Source organism: Oryx dammah, unplaced genomic scaffold (assembly GCF_014754425.2).
Source record: "Oryx dammah isolate SB20612 unplaced genomic scaffold, SCBI_Odam_1.1 HiC_scaffold_28, whole genome shotgun sequence".
NCBI classification, from domain to species: Eukaryota; Metazoa; Chordata; class Mammalia; order Artiodactyla; family Bovidae; genus Oryx; species Oryx dammah.
The window spans coordinates 34,325,160-34,349,275 of NW_024070212.1; the positions used below are offsets into that span (position 1 = coordinate 34,325,160).

The 24,116-nt window shown below is 40.8% G+C and overlaps 1 protein-coding gene across 3 annotated transcripts in view; it reads left to right on the forward strand.

The window, feature by feature from the left end:
• The window catches only part of VAV3 (vav guanine nucleotide exchange factor 3), a 425,211-nt gene extending 404,429 nt beyond the window's left edge, over nt 1-20,782 (forward strand). For all 3 annotated transcript variants that reach the window (XM_040232183.1, XM_040232185.1, XM_040232184.1), the window contains 2 exons: nt 17,714-17,865; nt 18,536-20,782. In XM_040232183.1, coding sequence (XP_040088117.1) covers nt 17,714-17,865; nt 18,536-18,577 — 194 coding nt within the window. In that variant the 3' untranslated portion in view covers nt 18,578-20,782. The remainder of the gene's footprint in view (nt 1-17,713; nt 17,866-18,535) is intronic.
• The last annotated feature ends 3,334 nt before the right edge of the window (nt 20,783-24,116 follow it).

Here is a 24,116-nt window from a genome sequence, read left to right on the forward strand (position 1 = left end):
CCTAGGTTTCTTTCTTTGTACACATGAAAAAAGGAGGTAAGGTAGAATGGTAATGGACCATTATACTTGGGAAAGTTGCACAATTAGCTATTTCATAACTTATTAATAGACCTTAGGTATTTTCCCAAGTAAATGGAAGATTAGTTGGGCCACAGAGTTGGTTAATGTTTAAAAAAATTGTTGGTTACCACTATATTTACATGCTCTCAAAGCTTCTCATCACAGAACTTGTTAATTACAAAAGGGACAGTAGAAAAACCATAAAGGTGATCAAAAATAGCATCACCAATGATGGGACAACTTGATATCATGTACCTCCTAATGTGATGCTCTTGAGAAGGCTGCAACACCAGTTTGGTGGTATTCCTGCCCTCCAGGGTCCACGATTGGAATCTAATCATGAGGAAACATCATCAGACAAACCCAAATTCAATGACAGTCTACAAAATAATTGGCCTCTACTCTTCAAAACTATCGGTGGCATGAAAGAGAAAGAGGGCAGAATTGGTTTAGATTGAAGGAGACTAATGAAACATGGCCCCTAGACACAACAGGTTGAATCTTGTACTTGGAATGATTTTCCTTTTTTAGCATAAAGGACACATATGGGACAATTCACACATTTTGAATGTTTCTAGATTAGTCATTTTTTGTTTTTGATAATTGTACTGTTAATGTGTAAGAGAAGAAAATCCCTTTAATTTTTGGAAGGACACGCTGAAATGGTCTTCCCCAGTGACTCAGCAGGTAAAGAATTCGCCTGCCATGCAGGAGACTGAAGAGACATGGATTCAATCCCTGAGTTGGGAAGATCCCCTGGAGAAGGAAATGGCAACCAACTCCAGTATTCTTGCCTGGGAAATCCCATGGACAGAGGAGCCTTGCTAAAAGAGTCGGACAGGACTTGGCAATTAAACAACAGCAGTGAAATATTTAGAGATAAAAGGCATTATGTCTAGAACATATTATAAAATAGTTCAGGAAAACTAAAGAGCTTGATAAAACAAATGTAAAATATTAACATTTGAGGAGTTTGAGTGAAACAAAATTAGAATTCTTTGTACTATTACTGCAATTTTTACATCTGAATTATTTCAGAAGTAATAAAATTTAGAGATGGTGCCTTTAGCTGAAGAGAACTAACAGAATTGGAGGAAAATGTCAGCATTCTCTTCCGCTTGCTCCAGGAGCAGGGGGAGCTTGGTGCACTGATTTTAGGATGTGTAGAGTACTGAGTACATTGTACTTGAAACCATCTCTTTACCTGTGACCATATTGTATTTACTTATTCATTCGTTCGTTCTTTTAGTCAACAAATATTTATTCAACACTATGTTCCAAGTTCTGTTCTGGATGCTAAATATAACAGTGAATAAGATAGACAGCGCTGCTGCTAAGTCGCTTCAGTTGTGTCTGACTGTGCAACACTATGGACTACAGCCCCGCCAGGCTCCTCTGTTCTTGGGATTTTCCAGGCAACAATACTGGAGTGGGTTGCCATGCCCTCCCTCCAGGGGATCTTCCTAACCTAGGGATTGAACCTGTGTCTCTTTAAGTCTCCTGCATTGGCAAATGGGTTCTTTACCATTAGTGCCACTGAACAAACATAAAACAAATAACTTCACGTGTGTGTGTGTTAGTGGCTCAGCTGTGTCTTACTCTTTGCAACATCAAGAACTGTAGCCTTCCAGGCCCCATGGAGTTCTCCCGGCAAGAATACTGGAGTGGGTTGCCATTCTCTTCTCCAGGGGATCTTCCCGACCAAGGGATCAAACCCCAGGCTCCCTGCGTTGCAGGCAGATCCTTCACCATCTGAGCCAATTCTCCTGTCTTGTGAAGCAGATGCACAGGTGAACGGGTGCAGCAAGAGGACCTGTTTAACCTGGAAGGTCAAGGAAGGACATTTTGAAGAAGTGGCATCTAGGTGACATTTACAGACAGTTGGCAGGGTGTGGGTTACTGAAGGGCAGGGAAACACCAGAGTGAAGAAGCAGTTTGTGTGAAGGACATTAACAGGAAATAACCTGACACATTTAAAGAGTTGCTGCTGCTGCTAAGTCGCTTCAGTCGTGTCTGACCCTGTGCGACCCCATAGAGGGCAGCCCACCAGGCTCCCCGGTCCCTGGGATTCTCCAGGCAAGAACGCTGGAGTGGGTGGCCATTTCCTTCTCCAATGCATGAAAGTGAAAAGTGAAAGGGAGGTCGCTCAGTCGTGTCCAACTCTTTGCGACTCCATGGACTGCAGCCCACCAGGCTCCTCTATCCATGGGATTTTCCAGGCAAGAGTGCTGGAGTGGGGCGCCATTGTCTTCTCCGATTTAAAGAATTAGAAGGGGGCCAAACGTTTAGAACGTAGTGAGTGGATTCTAATATGTACAGTGGAAATGTAGTGGAGCATTATAAGCAGAAAGTGATATGAACTGATTTAGATTGTTTTGAAAGATCACTGCCTACTCTGTGAGAATGGCTTGGAGAGAGGCATGGGCAGAGAAAGGAGTGAGGAAAACTCCACAGATGTCCAGGGGAGGCATGATGGAGGTTTGGACAAAAGTTGAATAAAGACAGTAGAGTAAGACAATGGGCTTTTAGATATAATCTGGAGATTGAATTGACTGGATAAAGGAATTGAGGTAGAAATAGTACATGTGTGATATACAAGTATCTGCCTTAGATGACCCAAATGGTGAAATGATGGCCTGATCAAGAAACAGAAGGGATATAACACATACAAAGGAGAAGGTAATATATTCATTTTGTACAAATTTTTAGTATCTGTGCATACCCAGTGGTTCAGTAGGCAGCTGATAACTAAGAAGAGTGGTTGGGGTTGAAGATAAGACTTATGAATCATTCATACTTCATTTCACAGTTTCCATAGAATATATATTAATAGTATTGTTTTTATATAGGTTTAGCAATTTCTTCAAGTGTATTACTCCCTAAAGCCTTGGAAACCAGGTTCCTTTGCTTCTTATTCTCAAATTGCACTTTGCACAGCGCCTCTCATAAAACACATGTTTAGGAAGGGCTAAGTGAGTGAAGTCAGAGCCTAAGGTCTTTGGGAAACATAGCAGGTATTAAAGCAATATGTTATTTGAAAAAACAGGGAAAGATGAGTAGCTTGATCGTTTTGAAGCTATGACAAATCTTATAGCAATTCTTCAAAAATTGACAAAGGCTTCCTGGGTTTGATCGTTTTGAAGCTATGACAAATCTTATAGCAATTCTTCAAAAATTGACAAAGGCTTCCTGGGTCTTTGGGACCATACAAGTGACCTTGCAGGAAAAAGTAAAAGCCAAGAGCGGCTGCTTTCCTTTCACGCAGGTAGCTCTGGGATTCTGTTAGCCACCTGACAAGATGCTTAAACTTCATTTTAGCCAGTGTTTTAGAAACTCGGAGAATTTGTATCATTCATATTTATTTAACTCACTGTAACATAACTGGCTTATTCCTGATAATTCTTTAAATATCCTGATAATATCTTAGGCTATTTGTTAGTTTTGTCACAGTGTTAATAGTGGATAATATTTATCTCCTTTATACAAACTCCTCAAATATCCACTGAGTTTTTAACTTCTTGCCCTTGTAGTTCAACATACCCATATTTATCCACTCATATTCTGATCTCCTAATTTTATCCTCAGTCTTTCATCTTCTTTTTCCTTGGTCATTTGGGATGTGACTTTGATTTAATCTAATTTTTTGGTGGTAATTTAAATATTTGTTTTAATCTCATAAAATAGCCTCTTGAACTGCCATAAAAATTATCACAAATTGAGGGGATTAATATTGACAGATATTTACTCTTACTTTTTGGAGGCCATAAGTCTGAAATCAAAATGTTGGCAGGGTTGGTTCCTGCTGGGGTCTCTGAGGGACAATTCACTGCATGCCTCCCTTCTAGTTTCTGGATGGCCGCTGGCAGTCCTTGGTGTCCCTTGGTTTATAGACAGCACTCCCAATCTCTGCCTTGTCTTCACATCACCTTTTCCTCTGTGTGTCATCTCCTTTTCTCTTCTTTTATAAAGAAAGTTATTTCATTTACAGCTCATCCTAACACAGGATGATTTCATCTTGAGATCCTTAATTTATATCTGCAAAATTTATATCTTATTTTCCAAATAAGATCACATTCACAGGTTTTAGGTGGACATAACTTTTGCAAGGGTTGAGGGCAGTGGAGGGATGAGGGATTGGTGGGGGTGAGCCACCCTTCAACTCACTATAATCTCACAGTACTAATTTTAAATTTTTCTCCAAATTTTTCCATCTTTTTCTTTTTTTGTTGGAGTTATCAGAAGACTGTGCACTATTAGGGTAGACAGGTAGTCAGTGGATAGGGAATTAGAAGGGAAACATTACCTTAATACAACAAAGTGTATTCAATGGCTTATAACTTTCCTACAGTGAAATGCATGGTCTTTGTGAGAGAGGGTACTTCTAGCCAATGAAAGTTTCCCCAATAACCTACATGAGTGATTGTCTGAAATATTATAAAATATACTTGATACAGAATAAGAACTTAGTAATTCTTATATTTAATAATTTTTTAACAGAATACTATGTTATTCAAACACCTTTCACATATATTAATGTCTCCAACCTAGTGTTTCATGAACTGCCAGCCCCATGAAAAGCATCCAGGGAGGGTTTCATTGGTTAAATAAATGTACCAGAAGTGCTGCTTATATGATATAGCAAAGTGACAAGTTTCCCTAGTTTATCTCATCCTGCAACTCTGTATCATAGTGTCTCAACATAGGTAATGTTTGCATTATGTGCTTTAAGAGCGTTAAATATGTGATGTACTTAGAACAATGTCTGGCACACGGGAAGTGTAAATTACACACTTTTTTCCTGGGCTAAGGTGGTTCCAACATATTGCTGACATTTTCTATATTCTTTTCCTTAGGATGTCTATCACATCCACAGAATTTACCGTTCTTGGACAACTGATCAACTACAGCCGCACATCTTCATTATTTGGTCATGTTGGGCTTCCCTTTTTTATTTACTTATATCAGGAGCTTTACTAGCTACTGTAAGACATTTTTATCCTGAACCTGATAGCTTTAACAGTTCGTAGCCAGGACCCAGGGTCACTTCAGAAACCTATAGCTTACAGACTGAAATTCTACAGATACAAGTAACCTCACTCAATGCTATCTTTTTTCATGTTTCAAAGCTCAAAAAGCAGTCTATATGTTTTAACATGTCTCATTTTGTATACCATTCTTTCTATAAACCTTATTTTCTAAAGTTAAAACTGCTCTTAGTGTGTGTAATTCTCTCTAACTGACTATGGTATCCTCATGTGGCAGCCTGACCCAAGGCTTTGGTTTTTCTAGTCTCTCTCTCCTCTAAAACAAATGTAAACTGAAAAGAATTCTTTTTTTTTCCCCCTTGCTAAAATTTGGATTAGGCTTTGAGGAACAATGCTGAGAGCTCTTTTTTGCCTCATATATACGACCAGTGTCCAGCTTTCCCTGCTGAATTCCAGATCTGCATAAGGGAGCCAGTATTAACTCTGCAACTCTTGCCTTTCTTAATAGCATGAGAAGTTGAATACAAACTTGGTCAAGGTTTTGTTTCATTCACAACTTTAAATCAATATTTTAAGAATCCACTTGCACCAGACACTCTACCACATATACCCCTTGGGTGTTACATGCGAGCTTAACAGCTGAACAACAGAGCAATGCAGGGGGATTCTAGGATTGAGGCTTCTCAGACTTCACGTCAACCCTGGTAGAGGCTTTTTAAAGCAAATATCTTTTGTGACATTTCTGAGAGGTCATCTTCAGGTTTCACTTATACTCAGGTGACTTTATGTCCACAACTACACAAAGCACCTAATTATTTTTTGAACAAAATTTTTAAAATGCTTATTTTGTTCCAGAAACTAGACTTTTTATAGCTATTTACCATCATTAGTTATCTCTTTGACTCTTGAAACCCTGTGGACTTTAGCCCCCGACAGGCTCCTTTGTCCATGGAATTCTCCAGGCAAGAATACTGGAGAGGGTTGTCATGCCCTCCTCCAGAGCCCTCCTTCCTGACCCAGAGATCGAACTTGTGTCTCCTGCATTGGCAGACATATTCTTTACCACTAGTGCCACCCGGGAAGCCTGTCTCTTCAAAGCTACTCCAAGTTAAATATACTATATACATACTCTACCATGATAACCTTTCATATGATGTGCTTCGTTCCCTTCCTTGCCGTATTTCTTTCTCAATAAACTACTCAGATTTATCAACCCCTTGTCATATACATGGTTGCCAAATTTGTCACCATCCTGGCCACCCTGCTATGAACACATTCAAATTTTTAAGAATTGAGCACAAGCATTTCAGGATTGGCTAACTTGCTCATTCAAATCTTTTCCTATTCAGAGCTCTGTCTTTCTATCCAAAGCTCCATCTTCCCCAGTTAATTCTCCCTCGTTTTCTTCATTGGTCTTCCTCATAGGGAAGTTCTCTAAGAACTTCTTTCCTCTTCTCTTCTTTAGCTACTACAGTCTCACCATTAAGCCCCACAGGTCCCCACATTCATGCATTTGACAGATCTTAACACATATATATGGAATCCAGAAAAACGGTACTGATGAACCTATTTGCAGGGCAGGAATAGACACAGACGTAGAGGACAGACTTGTCATGGCGTTGGGAGAAGAGGGTGGGACAGACTGCGAGAATAGCACTGACATGTACACACTACCGTATGCAAAACAGACAGCTAGGAGAGAGCTGCTGTATCACAAGGGAAGCAGCCTGGTGCTCGGTAACACCAGGGGTGATGTTAACATGAGATGGCTGGGATGTGGGGGTGGGGTGGGAGGAAGACTTAGGAGAGAGGGGACATCTGTATACTTACGGCTGATTCATGTTGTTGCATGGCAGAAACCAGCACAATGTTGTAAAGCAGTTATCCTCCAATTAAAAATAAATTTGAAAAAACAGATATTTATTGGGGGCCTACTGCAGGATGAGCATTGTTCAGATTACTGGGGATATACAGCGGTGGAAAAAAAAGACAAGTCTGTGCCTTTGTGGAACTCACATGGTAGTGGGGACAGTGGATAATAGATAAAAAGAAGTTATACAGTTTCCTAGAAGAAAGGCCAGAAAGGCAAAATGAAATGGTTGTCTGAAGAGGCCTTACAAATAGCTGTGAAAAGAAGAGAAGCGAAAGGCAAAGGAGAACAGGAAAGATATATCCATCTCAATGCAGAGTTTCAAAGAATAGCAAGGAGAGATAAGAAAGCCTTGCTCAGTGATCAATGCAAAGAAATAGGGGAAAACAGTAGAATGGGAAAGACTAGAGATCTCTTCAAGAAAATTAGAGATACCAAGGGAACATTTCATGCAAAGGTGGGCTCAATAAAGGACAGAAATGGTATGGACCTAACAGAAGCGGAAGATATTAAGAAGAGGTGGCAAGAATACACAGAAGAACCATACAAAAAAGATCTTCACGACCCAGATAATCATGATGGTGTGATCACTCACCTAGAGCCAGACATCCTGGAATGTGAAGTCAAGGGGGCCTTAGAAAGCATCACTATGAACAAAGCTAGTGGAGGTGATGGAATTCCAGTTGAGCTATTTCAAATCCTAAAAGATGATGCTGTGAAATTGCTGCACTCAATATGCCAGCAAATCTGGAAAAATCAGCAGTGGCCACGGGACTGGAAAACATCAGTTTTCATTCCAATCCCAAAGAAAGGCAATGCCATAGAATGCTCAAACTACCACACAATTGCACTCATCTCACATGCTAGTAAAGTAATGCTCAAAATTTTCCAAGATAGGCTTCAACAGTGCATGAACCAAGAACTTCCAAATGTTCAATCTGGATTTAGAAAAGGCAGAGGAACCAGAGATCAAGTTACCAACATCCACTGGATCACAGAAAAAGCCAGAGAATTCCAGGAAAACATATACTTCTGCTTTATTGACTACACGAAAGCCATTGACTGTGTGGATCACCACAAACTGTGGAAAATTCTTCAAGGGAATATCAGACCACCTGACCTTCCTCTTGAGAAATCTGTATGCAGGTCAAGAAGCAACAGTTAGAACAGGACATGGAACAACAGACTGGTTCCAAACTGGGAAAGGAGCACATCAAAGATGTATATTGTCACCTTGCTTATTTAACTTATAAGTAGAGTACATCATGCTGGGCTGGATGAACCACAAGCTGGAATCAGGACTGCTGGGAGAAATATGGATAACCTCAGGTATGCCCATGACACTACCCTTATGGCAGAAAGCAAAGAAGAACTAAAGAGCCTCTTGATGAAAATGAAAAAGGAGAGAGAAAAAGCTGGCTTAAAACTCAACTTTTTGTTTTTTCAAAGATCATGGCATACAGTCCATCACTTCTGGCAAATAGATAGGGAAACAATGGTAATAGTTACAGACTTGATTTTCTTGGGCTCCAAAATCACTGCAGGTGGAGACTGCAGCCATGAAATTAAAAGACCCTTGCTTCTTGAAAGAAAAGCTATGATGAACCTAGACAGCATATTAAAAAGCGGAGACATTACTTTGCCAACAAAGGTCTGTCTAGTCAAAGCTATGGTTTTTCCAGTACTCATGTATAGATGTGAAAGTTGGACCATAAAGAAAGCTGAGCGCTGAAGGATTAATGCTTTTGAACTGCAGTGTTGGAGAAGACTCTTGAGAGTCCCTTGGAGTGCAAGGAGATCCAACCAGTCCATCCTAAAGGACATCAGTCCGGAATATTCACTGGAATGACTGATGTTGAAGCTGAAGTTCTAATACTTTGGACACCTGACACGAAGAACTGACTCCTTGGAAAGGACCCTGATGCTGGGAAAGTTTGAAGGCAGAAGGGGATGACAGAGGATGAGATGGTTGGATGGCATCACTGACTTGATGGGGATGAGTTTGAGCAAGCTCTGGGAGTTGCTGATGGACAGGGGAGCCTGGCGTGCTGCAGTCCACAGGGTGGCAAAGAGTCGGACATGACTGAGTGACTGAACTGAACTGATACTAGAAGTTGGTGAATGTTCTGGAAAAATAATTTAACAGTGTAATGCTACTCAGGGGTTCTGGGAGTAGTTTATGATTTTAACTGAGGTGGTCAGGTGATGAAGAACAAAACTAGAGATTTGCTTTTCTTCCTTTTGGTTGTTTAGTAGAGAGCTGGTTCAGCAGTTTTGAGTTTTCTTTATAGCAGAGCAGCTGCTGGCTTCACAAGCTCCCCTTCTAACAAGGTCACTTGGATGACCAGTGCTGTAGTCTCTTTGGGCTGCTGTAACAAAATACCATAGACCAAGTGTCTTCTAAACCCTAGAAATGTATGGCTCATGCTTCTGGATGTTGGAAAGTTCAAGGTGAAGGTGCTGACAGATTTGGTATCTGGTAATGACCTGCTCTCTGGTTCACGGAAGGTGCTGTGTGTCCTCAGTTGGTGGAAAGGAATGAGGAAGCTCTGTGGGGCTGCTTTTATAAGAGCAGTAATCCCATTCATGCGGGCTTCATTCTCATGACCTAAGCGCTTCTGCAAAGCCTCACTCCCTAGCACCATCACATGAGGCATTAAGTTTCAACATATGAATTTGGGGGATGGTGAGGGGGTCACAAATATCTGGTCCATAGTAAACGGGGAGTTTCTACTATTATAAACTCACATAAATACCCTAATCCATCTGAAGAGCAGGCTACTGAACTTTGACCATGGCACGGGCAGAACTTCCATGCTCAGCCTCAGCAGTAGGACAGTGGGAATTTAGGGGACTGTGTACCCTCTAACTACTTCTTTGCTTGTATATCACTCCCCACCCCACCCTCCGCAATAATCTCAGGTTTTTCTCTGTACCACATCGCACAACTGTATGTGTCCATGGCTCTTTTATGGGGCATTGGGGTAGGCCTCATTGTGAAAGTAACTGTTGAGTAAAAACTCAAGGAAGTGTGCACAGAGGAGCCAGTGCAAAGGAAGGCACATATATGATGTGTGCAATGTGAACAGAGCAGCAGAGATGGAGACAGAGAGCAGATCAGCCTATGTGCAGCTGTGGAAGACTTTAGCTTTTACTCTGGGAGAAATGGGAAGCCATTGGAAAGATTTAAACAGAGGGAAACGTGGTCTGACTGTAATAGGATTGTTCTAGGGAGCCTGGCTGGGTACAGTCCATAGGATTGCCAAGAACAGAGTGAAGCGACTGAGCACATGGGCGCAGCAAGTGTAGAAGCAGGAAGACCAGTCAGGAGGCTTATGCGGCAGTTTGGTAGCCTGGGCCAACACGCATCCAGGCAGGTGATATACTGGGTTGGCTAAATGTGGGGTTTCCCTGGTGGCTCAGAGGTTAAAGCGTCTGCCTCCAATGCAGGTGACCTGGGTTTGATCCCTGGGTTGGGAAGATCCCCTAGAGAAGGAAATGGCAACCCACTCCCGTTTTCTTGCCTGGAGAATCCTATGGATGGAGGAGCCTGGTAGGCTACAGTCCACGGGGTCACAAAGAGTCGGACACGACTGAGCAACTTCACTCACTCACTCACTCAAAATGTTCATTCAGGATTTTGTGTAATATCTTATGGGAAAATCTGAACGAACTTTTTGGCCAACCCAGTATTATGACGGTGATGTGAGATAGAATAGCAAGAGAATATTCTAAGATGACTGTAAGGTTTTTGGCTTAAGCAACTGGAAGATTGGAGATTTTTTTTTTTTAGGGAAGTACTCAAATGGAGGCTAAATTCTAGTCACAGCACTATCTAAGATAAGTGATTTCTGAATCTCAGTATCAACTCTCTCTCATCACTAATTTTGAAGCTCTTTTGAAGTCTGATGCTCTGTCTTAAAGAGTAAGCATTTAGAATAAAGTTCACATCTTGGTAAACTAGATGCCTATAAATAATCTGAAGTCCCCTGAAATGTCAAATGATCTCATTTTCCATAACAGTAAGGCCTTATTATACTCAGTTTTTCTTGTTAATGGCTTTATATATTTAGATTCTGCAGTATTGAATACCGAGTAGCTGTTTATATTCACAATAAGTCTAAGTACTCCTTGTCATATCTTTGAATTTTAGGTTAGAGGAGATTTGTCCATTTACCAGATGTCAGCATTCAATTAAATAAAACCAATATTATATATAATGAGGAGAGAGTTGATACTGAGATACAGAAATCACTCATCTTAGATAGTGCTGTGGATAGAATTTAGGCTCCATTTGAGTACTTCCCTAAAAAAAAAAAATCTCCAATCTTCCAGTTGCTTAAGCCAAAAACCTTACAGTCATCTTAGAATATTCTCTTGCTATTCTATCTCACATCTGATGTGTCAGAAAGTCCTGCTAGGTTACTGTCATAATTAGCCAATCTGAATTAGTTTCTTCAGTGACAATATATAAAATATACAATAAACACTGTGTATTTGAGAGAGATTGGGGGAACAGATATTTGATACTACATCTATGAAATTTGCTGCAAGTTTAAGAAGACATGACTAGGTTCCAAAATAAAACTAAGGTTAAGGATCACAAATTTAATATTCATTAAATTCTCAACATGTTCTCTGTTGCTAGACCATCTGTAGATGATCCTGGTAAAAGGAATTCCTGGATCCTTCATAGTGGGTCCACATAGGAACATAGTTCTTTAGGAAAATCTCTAGGCCACTACTGGGCCCAGACTCAGGGACAACTGTGTTGATGATGGTACCATTTGTACAACTGTCTGATATTTTTTACTGATGACTTTTTTTCTGTTGTTAACATAAATGAGTGTGAATACCTGTGGTTGTTCCAACTAAAGCCTCAGCATTAGGTAATTCCTGCCCCAGAGAATAATTACCAAATGCTTAGCCTCATCTTCAGTTATACAAATGATGGCTAATTAAGTGGTAGTTCAAAAATACTTTGATTTGATAATCAATATCTTAAGGATAAGTGTTGATTGAGCTTGGTCTCTGCAGTGTACAAATTTCAAATGTTATTGAAAATCGAGTGGATTTTCATTTGCTCATGAACACGAATAGCCTAATCAAGGCAGAGCCTAACACTTTAAAGCAGTGCTAAGTTAACCTTGACAACAGAAATATATGTGTTGATACCAGTTCACGAGTGCTTTTTATTCTACTGTGAACATTGTGTTCCTTGTTTAATTGACATACTTCTGTGGCTCTGTCCTCTTAGTCAAGTCTCAGAACTGAATAATATTCAGTAGTTATTTGCCAGTCAGTTTATAATGGTTTTGCCAATAGCTTCTGTTTCTATTAGAAAATGTCAGTATTTCAAGTTTTAACTTGGAAGAGTTAATATTTGACTGTACTTTTAATAACTCTTAAGGAGAACTATCACTAGACTATGAAGTGAAGTGAAGCTGCTCAGTCGTGTCCGACTCTTTGTGACCCCATGGACTGTAGCCTACCCGGCATCTCCATCCGTGGGATTCTCCAGGCAAGAATACTGGAGTGGGTTACCATTTCCTTCTCCAGGGGATCTTCCCGACCCAGGGATTGAACCTGGGTCTCCCACATTGGAGGCAGATGCTTATGAGCCACTTATTTGCTAATGTTCCATAAACATTAGCCCATCTAAATGCCAGGTATCATATGAAATTAACCAGAGAGACCTACCTGGCTGTGATGGTCTCTCTGAGCAATGTTCTCCGTCTATGCTAATAAGGAGTTGAAAGTATTTGAGGAAGGAGGAAAGTTAGGCCCTCAACTAAGGCATGCAGTTTGCAAATGATTCTTTTAATGAAAAAGGTCTCAACACAGATTTTTAATATTATCCCAGTGGATACAGATATGAATAAAAGTTCTTTCTCTTAAGAAGCTTCCTGGAATAATGTGATATACTAGCACCAGGCTCCCTACAGTACTAGGTGGTGAATGAATTTTAGGCCAGGAAGTAAAAGGAATGGGAGGTTATAATCCCTCCATATTCCCATTTGAATGTCACTGTTCCTCAGCTGTTTCTATTCCATTCCAGGATATGTACCTACCAATAATTCTTACATTAGCGTCTTGGTACAGTTGGAGGAATATGATGTAGAAAACATCTATCTGTACGTGTGTGTAGAAATAGGTGGATATAGTCTAACTATGGGCATAAATGTTTTATAGGTTAAACCATTTCGCAAAATATCTTTATCAAATACTTTATTCTGACATTGCTTACATTTAGATTTAAGTCCATGCTTTCCTAGGGAGACACATTCTTTTACACTCTTATCTCCATAGGTGCCAGGTGTTCAAATGCTGTTTTGCCAGCATACAAGAATTTAGGACCCAAAGACAGTGAAAATTGATATGTAGAAAGAGTGACAACAATAAGTCATGCTACGATGTGTGAAAACTAGAAAGCATCTTACCAGGACTTACAATGTTTGGCTGAGAGCTACATATTGGGATGTAAAAGGTTAATCCGTTTCTCTCCTGAGAAGATTCCTCAGGCCTATGGTATGGTTAATACCATGAGACATACTGTATTTAGTAGCTGTTCAGCATCTCAGAAAAAAATGATAGTTGTTGTAGGAATATCATTGATAGATTATGGCTCTCAGGGATCCTGGGCAACAAGACATGAACATATTTCATGTTCTTTCCTTTGTGTTGTGCCAGTTGTTGTTGGAAGTTGAGCAGTTAAGTGAGCAAAGATGAGCTCAACGAATAGGAGGAGGAGCCATCTACCTAAATTTGAGATTTAAGTACCATTTAGTTGTGTTTTCATTGATTTCTTATTTTTTCCTTCTAGAGTTAACTTATCTTTTGTTATCTTTCAGACTCTTGACTTGAATTACCTTCATTAGAAATTTTGGGGAAATACCACTTCTTTTTATTACTCCATGGATAAATAGTCCCAGAGAGAGAATCAAGCATGGACACTTAGAAGTAATGAGCAGAATGAAGAGTTCTCCCAAACACTGGATAGGAATCTTGGCACCAGATTTTCTGCCAACAGTAGAGTTACAGTGCCATTTTCTTCATTCAGTTATAATTGGCGTCCTTTCCTCTCTTTAACAATAGATATAACATGACCTCGAAATCAAACAAACCAGTTACATTGCATGGTAATATAAAGTCAGTTGCACAGATTATAAAATTAGTTGTATGGGCACATACTGCTATATTTAAAAAAAAAAAGTGTAACCTGGAACATGCAGTGGACTAGAAGAGAACCTTGATTATCAACAAGGATACACTTCAGGGTAGGTTAAATATGGGAGGCCACTTATGAAAAAGTGTCATGCATGCATCAATTTATATATGAACCCAAGAACCACTGAACCCCTCCTTTCAGTTCCTCTGCCCAGTCTGTTTGGTTGGAATCTAAGCATCCCCTTAATGAGCTACTGCTATTCTTAGGTACAAGAGTATGTTAATAACCCAGACTCTTTCAAGTTCATCCTTAAGGTGAGGTCTGCCTTCTTAAGAACCAGGATGGTAGCTATCGCATTCCAGACAGCAAGGCAGAATAAAGAACAAGAGAAGGGTGAAGATGTGTGCCAGCTGCCTTCCCAGGAAAGATGCCTCACGATACTTTTGCTAACATCCCATCCCAGTAGCAAGAACTTAGTAATAGAGTCTCTGGGCAAACACAGCTCAACCAAATAACTTATTACATGGCTTAAGGGGAGAATACACATTGGGAGAAAGTTTACAATCACACTTCCTTTTCTATTACAGTGGCACCTTGGCATCAGCAGGGAGAGTTTTAAAACTGTCTAAGGTGGTACCTGAAGCAGAGGGATAGATGCAGAGTAGGCAGCAGTGAAGAGCCTTGACTCGAGTCACACTGTGTAGGTTTGAATCTAGGTTGTTCTCAAATATGAAGAAGAAATATTATGGGTATCCTCCTCTGAGTTTTTGTGACAATTAAATGAATATAAAACACTGAGCATGGCATCTGACACTTTCAAACCATTTGATAATTTTAGCCCTGATTATTAAAAGTAAAGTGAGAGGTTTTTGAGCATCTAAAAGCATAGATATTTTCTGTACATTCCTATAGCTGGGGGATATATTTACTCTCTTTTCCAGATATTTTATTTTTGGAAATAAGCTACCATGCACATGCTTGTTTGGAGGGTGAGGGTGGTTCCTAACAAAGTTTATGAGTGATTTTCTTGAATTTTCAATGGGTTCTGCATATTTCATTGACGCCACCCTATCGGCTCTTTATATCAGTTATAATGTGAAGCGTATTACATTAAGAATTTACATGACCGCCATCTCCACTGATGTGCCAAAGTAGGAATCGTGCACCACATCAAAGAAGGCCATCCCTGGGTGGAAGGGGTTCAACGACGGCAGCATGGAGGGCTATGCTGTGTTCACCTGTAAAGGGATGGATCGCTCTGAATTGCACTAATGTCAAGCAAAATGTAAAAATCCAGCTTGTTCTTCATTTAGAGATGGTGATAGGAGACAAATGGGTGAAAATGAAGCTTGATATTTCAACTTGGATGTGACAATTTTCTTAAGGTTATAGACAACGAAATAGCTGTGTCAAGATATGTTTTGCCAACACCTAAATGCTCTTTGCTTCTCTCTTTTTCTTTCCTTTTCTAAGCCCCTTCTTTGTTCTGTGGGTTTTCTTTTGTAACTCCACCAGACTACAGCTTTGTCCCCCCTTCTTCCACTCCTTTCTGGTCAGGTACTGCTTTACTGCTTTTCTATGTCTTTTCCACTTGCTTTTGTTTGCTAGTATTTTGACTTCTGCGTGTGGCTTCTCATGTAGATACATTTCCTCACAAACAGCCCCTCCAGTCACATTCCCACCATGCACTCCCCTTTTCTCCGTCATCAAGCCATCGTTGGTCTTGACATTCCAACCCTCTGGTTTTGTGTGTGTGCTCATGTTATATTTCAGCAAGACATTTTTTCTTTCATCAGTTAGAAAGATTTGGGAGGTGAAAGTATAAAGGGAGAATGAAGTGCTTTATAAAACTAGTTTTCTTGAGGATCAGAAATTTTAGTTGGGAAAAGCCAGTGTTTGTGTCTTTCCATTAAGAAAATAAATAGGACCAAAATCCCAACTTTATCTCCAAATATAAGAATAGAATTTAGTTCATATTGCTTTGAAGGATGACTGTTCATCTGCTTGTGCAGGGCATTCTGGTCTTAATTTCTGTCATTAGCCAGAGAATGTAAGGGCTGTTTATGTGACATGTAGGGAGTACATGATAACTGAATAAAGTATGTTTTCTTACAGATTTTTAAAATTTAACCTGTAAATCCCAATGGGATAATCAAATATAGTACTAGAAGGCCCTTACAAGTCATCTGGTATAGACCTTTCATTTCATAGGTGAAAAGAATGTGGCCCAGAGGGGTTAAGAGAACTGTACAAGGTCACACAGTTAAGTTGATGATGGGTTTTTCCATCACTGGGGTGTTTTTATGTGCACGACTCTTAAGAGTAGTGCCCCAGTAATGGGATGGTTTTCAGTAAGGAAACTATTAAAGTGGTTTGTGTCCAAACAGTAAAATAAAATGACCTATTTTTGCTCCCTTTACAGTTCTGAAATCTACAGCATTGCCATTCGTTTATCTTATGATGGACACCTGGAGACTAAAAAATTTCTATCATTGCAAAGCTCTGGAAAATAGGCCAGAGATCTCAGTCTCCAAGAGGGCACACTTTTCCAGTCATAACTGTAGCTGTCTAGACACTGGGAACTGTTAAAAACATGATGTATGGCAATTCCCATGTTTTTTTCCCTTTCTTGTACTTCAGTTTCTCTACCATTTAAGGTTTATAAGGTTCCACCAATCCCAGGTGAGTGATTCTCAGAATCACTGAAAATATAATTGAAAATACTTTATAACCCCAAGGAGCAACAGGTAGAGATGTTAATATGAAATGTGTTCTGAAACACCAGAGACGAACAGATGTCCAGCTTGAACTGAGTTTTCCTTTCGGGACAAGCAGATGAGAGCAAAGAAGGGGTTAGCTCCTCTCCTACCATTGAAAAAAAATCTAAGTATAGGAAGCGAACACCCTGAATCTTGTTTTTGGTTATGTATTTCAGTAAAGATTTTCTATACCATCTGAGCCACCAGGGCAGTTCTATAAGATTTGTTTGAAACAAAGAAGATACATGGATGGTGTTTATTACATTTTTCCATGAAACATGATTTAAGCTTCTTCACAAGTGAAATTATATATAAAAGAATAACTGTCTCTAAATAGTTTTAACTAAAAAAAAGGCTGTTTGTGTGGAGGAGATGCCATTTGACTAGAAGTGATGACATGGATTCAGTAGGAGCCTTTCAGAGCAAAAAAAAAAGTTAATTGTTTTGAGTCTTAGTTGAGAAGCTTACAAGAAGATAAAAATGTGAAGCTTTTACCATAGAGGTTCTAGTTTAAAATGGACTACTATGCCATCAATAGGAAATTTATGCTAGTTATTTGAGATTCTGTCACCCTAGATAGTAACTTAGATATTAACATTTTTCCTGCCAAACTACAAAAACTAGTCCCTGTTTGGAAGTTCCTGTGAAGAGCATGAAAACCGAATAATGAGTCTTTAAACTTTGTGGACCTGACTGCCGCTGGCTGAATTGAAACAGCAGTTCTGCTGCTTTCAAGCCCCTCTGCCATCATCACTAGTCTGTAATGAAATCACGGCTGCGCATCTTGATAGCACCTATAGCATCCATCTGACTAGCTTCTTATGATCGGTAAAGTGCAAACCCATTCTGACGCCCCATCATATCTTTACAGTGTTAAGTCCAAAGGTGCTGGGCATCGCTATTGCTCGGTATGACTTCTGTGCCAGAGATATGCGAGAACTGTCCCTGCTGAAAGGAGACGTGGTGAAGATTTACACGAAGATGAGTGCGAACGGCTGGTGGAGAGGAGAAGTAAATGGCAGGGTGAGCGTCCCTCTCAATGTGATCATCGTGTAAATGAAGGGGGCGGGGCAGCCACTGGCACCCATCATGCTGGGGGGGGGACGCCCTCACTTGTCACCGCCCCCAGAGTCCTGGCTCCACATGGGTGGTGTTCCTTACTGAAAACAGGGACTCCAGAAAAATGCATTGCGTGACTAGGATACTGACATAAACAAAGTTTACTTAGGCAAATTTGATGGCTTCCTTTTGGGAAAAGGGTTTAGCAACATGTCAGTTCTTTTGAGTCTGTAAGCCTCTTTTTAAGTCCAGAGCATCAGCTTTAGGTGGAGCACAAAATATCTGTGAGAGCCACTGGTCTAAATTAGAAAGAGCAGGCATAGGACCTCTGTCTTTATATCTTGTTCTATAGCAGAAGAAGAGAGCCTTAAGTAGTAGAACCTCTTAATTTGCATATTTGTGTCCTCACAGATTAGAACACTGTTGAAGCATATTTTATTCCACCCTTTCTACCACTCACTCTGTTGGGCTTTTAGGAGCAGTTTAAACCAATCCTCTTCACCTGCGGTGGGCATTGTGGGCATTAAACCCCAGCTTAATTCTGGGTGTTATGAAAATGAAATGCTCTGTTTGTAGAGCCCTTTGAAGTGCTGGATAGAGTCACATTGCTGTGATGGTTGCTTTTCCTTTTTAGGTGGGCTGGTTTCCATCCACGTATGTGGAAGAGGATGAATAAATTCCAGTCCAGCGTTGCACTGCACCAGGAATTTCAGAGAAGGGATTAACAGCAGCCTGTACAGCATTATGAATTCACTGAAGTGTTTAAAAAGCTGCCTTTCTGGCTATTCAACATCTTCTCTCTCTTTCCCCTCCTGAGTCTTAATGCTGGGATTTCTAAAGATGCTGGTACTGACAGATTAATGGCTCGCCTAGAGCTATGCAAGAAACAGCCTGCCCGTCTGTCATCGTCAGGGACCAGGGCAAAGCCAAAAGATTTTCTTCCCCCAGAAAGCCCTGAAAGCACAGTGGTTCATGTTTCTCTCTATTTCGTCCAGTCAGACGTCACGAATGCCAGCCATTAGTACATGTCTAATGTGTATTTACTTTCTTCTCCTGTGCCATTCTCCAGAATTTTTGATGGTACAAAGAAGCAGAAGTTTAATTTTGCTTTCTTCAGCATGAAGAAAAATGGGAGTTCTGCCACTGGGGCAGCTTACCGAAAAGGTCCAGCATTACTTGTCTTAAATTGCCCGGCAAGGTGACTCATTGCCTGGCAAACACTTTTACCCACCCCTCCCCCCCCCCCACTACCACCAGTGTTCCTCATGTGAAAGTTTAAGAGGCAAATGCTCAGCTTTGCTTAGTAAGTGACATCTGTGGGAGGGAGGAGTTATATTCATTTGAAGTCCTGATTATATTTGCAAACTTCTTCATAAGAAGACATACCCCAAAAAGTGGATAAAAGAGTATCTTCATGTTAAATCTTCACAACCTTCATGATCTCATAAGGTTATTTTATAAAATGTAGTACTTCACTTTATGAGATAATCTTGGCTGGGCATTTTTTGGGGGTAGTTACAAGTAACCTGAGTTAAGGTGCCATTGTTTACATAAACAGACCAACGACTATGATTTATAGTAAGTCATTTCAGAGAAGAAACATTATTATCATATGCCTTTTCCTCCTCCCCGACTCCCCTGGCCAAATGAAAAAGACCTGGGACATACATGCCGATTCCCACATTTTTCTGGAGTATTTACAGTAGCACAAACAACCTCACTGAGGATTTCTGAAGGAAAGCACATTAAGGTCCTTTATGCATTTCAGGGACAGAAAGGAGCATCACTAGACTTTTCTGATCTTATCCACTGTGGGCTCCCAGCACTCACTGAGGCTCTTCCCATCTGAGTCCATTTCCGGGTGTGTATTAACTGGTGGGAAGATAAGTCTGCAGTGCATTTATTTGACCAAGTCTTCACTGTTTATATGAGGAGTCTAAGTACATTTTTCTTGGGATGTACAGAGTGCCCAGTCAAGAGAATCAAGTTAAGACACTAACTTGGCCCTTTGCTGATGAAATATTTTCTCCATAGCAGAAGTCATGTTCTGACAAGACTCAGTGTCTACAGAAAACATTAGAAGCATTAACTTCATAGAGACAAATTAGGAACATTTAGCTCTGAAATCTTGGATCATCTTTAAAATGAGGTGGGTGTGATTGGCCTTCTCCCCAACCCACTGAGGGCCAGAACTTGATGTTTCGTGGATACTTCTCCCTTTAGAGACCCTCGTGGGCTAGGACTTCTCAAATAGGATAGATTCAGGACCTTTACCTCAGAATTATGTAAACTGTGATTGTGTTTTAGAAAAGTTACTTGCTAAAACCAGTTAAGTTTTTGTATATGTGTAAATGATCATGAAATTGCGTTTTATAAGATGTTCTGTATAGTGAAGTTACACACTCAAGGTGTCTCTTTGGAGTGGATTCTTTCCCATAAAGTCTTATCTGCAACATTGTGTCTGGGTAATGTTTTGTCTGTTACTGTCTGCCAAATGTTACGCAGAGAGCAGCTTCATACAAACTGAAACCCTCCTGTGTCAAGTACTGTAGCTTGTGCTGTTTCTTTTGCTGTTTTTTTTAGCCAATAGACTCCCTCTCTTGCAACATTTCATGGACCGGGGCGTTTCCCAGCAGAGGATATTAGCGTCCCTTTTCATGACCTTACCATTTACATCTTTGTCTATGTTAAATACTTCATATTGGAAACTTTAAATGCTGCAGATTTGTGTAGATTTCTAATACCAAAGACAGAAGTAAATGTTTTCCATATACTTTGTCTTGCCTGTATGCAGCCCTATGTAATATGGTGAATTAGAGTATTTCACTTTGTAATATTTTGTAAATATGTCAATATAATAAATAGTTACTACTTGCATTACCTCGATTGAGAGCTGAAGTCTTTCCATCGAACAGTTCCGTACATAATTCAACATGTGCAGAGCTCATCATAAACACAAGACTAGAAGCCCTAACTGTGATCTGCAATAGTTGCAGATAATATATCATTGACATGCTTACCGTGTGCCACACAGTTCTAAATGCTTTATGTGCTCTAATTTACAATAACCCCAGGAGGTATACCCCATATTATCTCCACTTTTCAGGTGAAGGAGCAGGCATTCTGAGAGGCTGTAGCTTGACCCATCTTACAGAGCTGGCAAGTGTCAGAGAGTTCCAACTTGGATGGTCTGACTCCAGAGCCTGTACCACCACACTTAATAGGGGCAAAAGGGTTTTCTTGGGGGCTCAGCGGTAAAGAATCTGCCTGCCAATGCAGGAGACACAGGTTCGATCCCTGAGTCAGGAAGATCCCTTTGAGATGGAAATGGAAACCCACTCCAATATTCTTGCCTGGGAGATCCCATTAAACAGAGAAGCCTGGTGGGCCACAGTCCACAGTTTTGCAAAGAGTCAGACATGACTTAGAAACGAAACAAAAACAACAGGGGCAAAGGGGAGATTAGGGATGTAAGACTGCATAGTTGAGCAGCTGTGATACAATGATTGAAGATGAACCCAATTCAGAAACATTCTCCTATTCCTGCCTCCTAAAAGAGAGTCTCAAATAGATGTTGCCCAGAGAGATAGGTGTCAGAGATTGACCTTTGTCTACTTTGATTCAACCTTTCCATAGAAAATGATGAAGTGCTAAGCCAGAGAGACTTGGAGGCAAGTCTCCCTTGGCAGAGCAGGCCTGTGGGTTGTCCCCAGCGGTGGAGGCAGGTTGGCTCAGAACAGCAGGGAAGCCCATTCCTTCTAAAGAGCAGGGACGGTCAGTTTCAAGGTAATAGCGTCTGGTTGATGTCACCAGCACACTGTGCTCAGAAATACAAAATCTCCCCTATTTCATTATATTATGGTGGGTTACCCCAGCCCTGACTCCCACTACTTGAAGGGCTGATTCCTTTGGATTTCTCTTCAACACGTTATCATTGAGGGGACTTTAGACCTTGCATCTTATCATCACCACTCTTACCACTACCAATCATGATAAGAACTCCCTCTTTATTAGTTAACATGGGAATAACCCTTATAAATCATTAAAATATTGTCTTCCATCAAGCAATTTAAGTAAATATATTGATAATTAGTTTTAGGTGCCTTGCTTTGTTCTATTTAATTTGACAACTGTACAGAAGAGTGATAAAAGCATCGCCCCAGACATCAGCATCTCTGGGTTCCCATCCCATCCTCACCACACAGGGGCTCAGCCAGTCAGTATAACAGCAGGTACTTGATAGAATGGTCGTGGGACTCAACTGAGACTGTACATATGAAGTGTAATTGTGTCTGGCTTGCTCTGAACCATTTTTATCCCTGTCATTATGGCAGTCACTGTCAGATGGATTTGCTGTCAAATTTGGGTAGTTGCTATGTGAATCTCTGAATTCCTTCAGTATGAATCAGGCACACTTATTGGATTAAGGGGCAAAACTACAGATTCTCAATTAGACAGTCTTTCTAGGAATGATGTTAAATCATCTGGTATCATAGAAAGTAGAAGTTTTAGCAGTTGCTGCTGCTGCTAACTCGCTTCAGTCGTGTCTGACTCTGTGCGACCCCATAGACGGCAGCCCACCAGGCTTCTCCATCCCTGGGATTCAAACCCCAGCACCACCAGTGACTTTCTGGGCACCAATTGCATCTTCTGTAATAAAGGGATAATTACAAGTGTCTGAGAGAGCTGAAGGATAAACCATAACATATGAAGAAAAAGATGCCAGTAAAGAGCCTGGCACACGGTAGGTACTCAGGAAACGTTGATCCCCTTCCCCTGATGAATTGTAAAATGCTTCAGGACCAGATTATGGACTGGAAGCTTTAATTTTAAATACTAAAGCTCATGTTTTCTTACATATGATTACATTTTGAGCATTCAAATTACAGATGGAATAAAAAGGTGTGTGTTCAGGAAGATTAATATTCAAACCCACAAACAACCTCAGAAGTTGAATTTAACAGCTCTAGATTATTTTGACTAGGAAAATAGGATTATCACCCACCTCATAATCATTCAGACTTAGTCCATTAGTCACTTCATTTTTCACTGAAACTAGTTTTCTGGGATTGGCTGAGCTCTGATTAGAAATGTTATGCTCTACCATCTGGCAGACTTTAAAAAGTATCTTATTGTAAGTAATGAACCAGTCCCTAAAAAAGGTCAAAAGGAATCCTTTCTCAAGTTAGGTGCCATCAGTTAGACAGGATTCAGGGAAATAATGACAGAAAAACAACTCTTGAAGCACTCTAGACTGGCTCTGTCAGGAAGTTCCAGAATTTCTAGGCACAGTACAATCACAGTGAGCCGGACATTGAGAGACCTCAGAGCAGAAACAGAATGAACACAAATCGCTCCTCGCCCTGTCTGCTAATGGACACTGGGGTCCATGTTGAGCCCAGGGGTGGGGGGTAAACCCCAGAATAGTGGACCCCCCTCTGCTGGTACAGTCCTGGCCCCCTCTCCAGCTGAGCAACCCTGGGGAAAGCACACAGAGCCCCTGAATCTTTGTCTCTGAGAATGAAGGGGTTAACCAGTTGAAAACCATTATTTCTATCTAAGCTCCATGGTTTTATGAAGTCATTCTGAACCACAGAAGAAACAAACGACTTCACCAATGTATAGAGGTTTTAGAATATGCTAGTACCGAGAGGGGTTGGGGGCAGGAGGAGAAGGGGATGACAGAGGATGAGATGGCTGGATGGCATCACTGACTCAATGGATGAGAGTCTGAGTAAACGCTGAGGGAGTTGGTGATGGACAGGGAGGGCTGGCGTGCTGCGATTCATGGGGTCGCAAAGAGTCGGACACGACTGAGCAACTGAACTGAGTACTAACGAGGATAGTCAAATCTCTGTTCAGCTGTACTCAAAATTCTTTGCACAATCATTTCGTGGCTGTAAGTGGCACAGGGGCATATCCGTGGGTCTGCTGTATGCACCATGGTACCCTTAATACCCATCCACTGGCACATGCCGGAAGCCAGGGAATGTTCGTGGAGTGAACAGGTCCCCAGCACTCATGTGTGCGGACCTGTGGGCAGGCACTGGCCCTAGGTTCTGTGGCTGAAAAGCTAAATGTGCTTTGACTTTAACTCTAGCAGTTGAGTTCTATGTGGATGGTTGCAGCTGAACCTCAGAAACCACAGCTCCTTGAGGGGGCACTGGAGACTGGCCAGTTCTCCGCTGTTGTCACGACACCAGCCACCTTTCTCT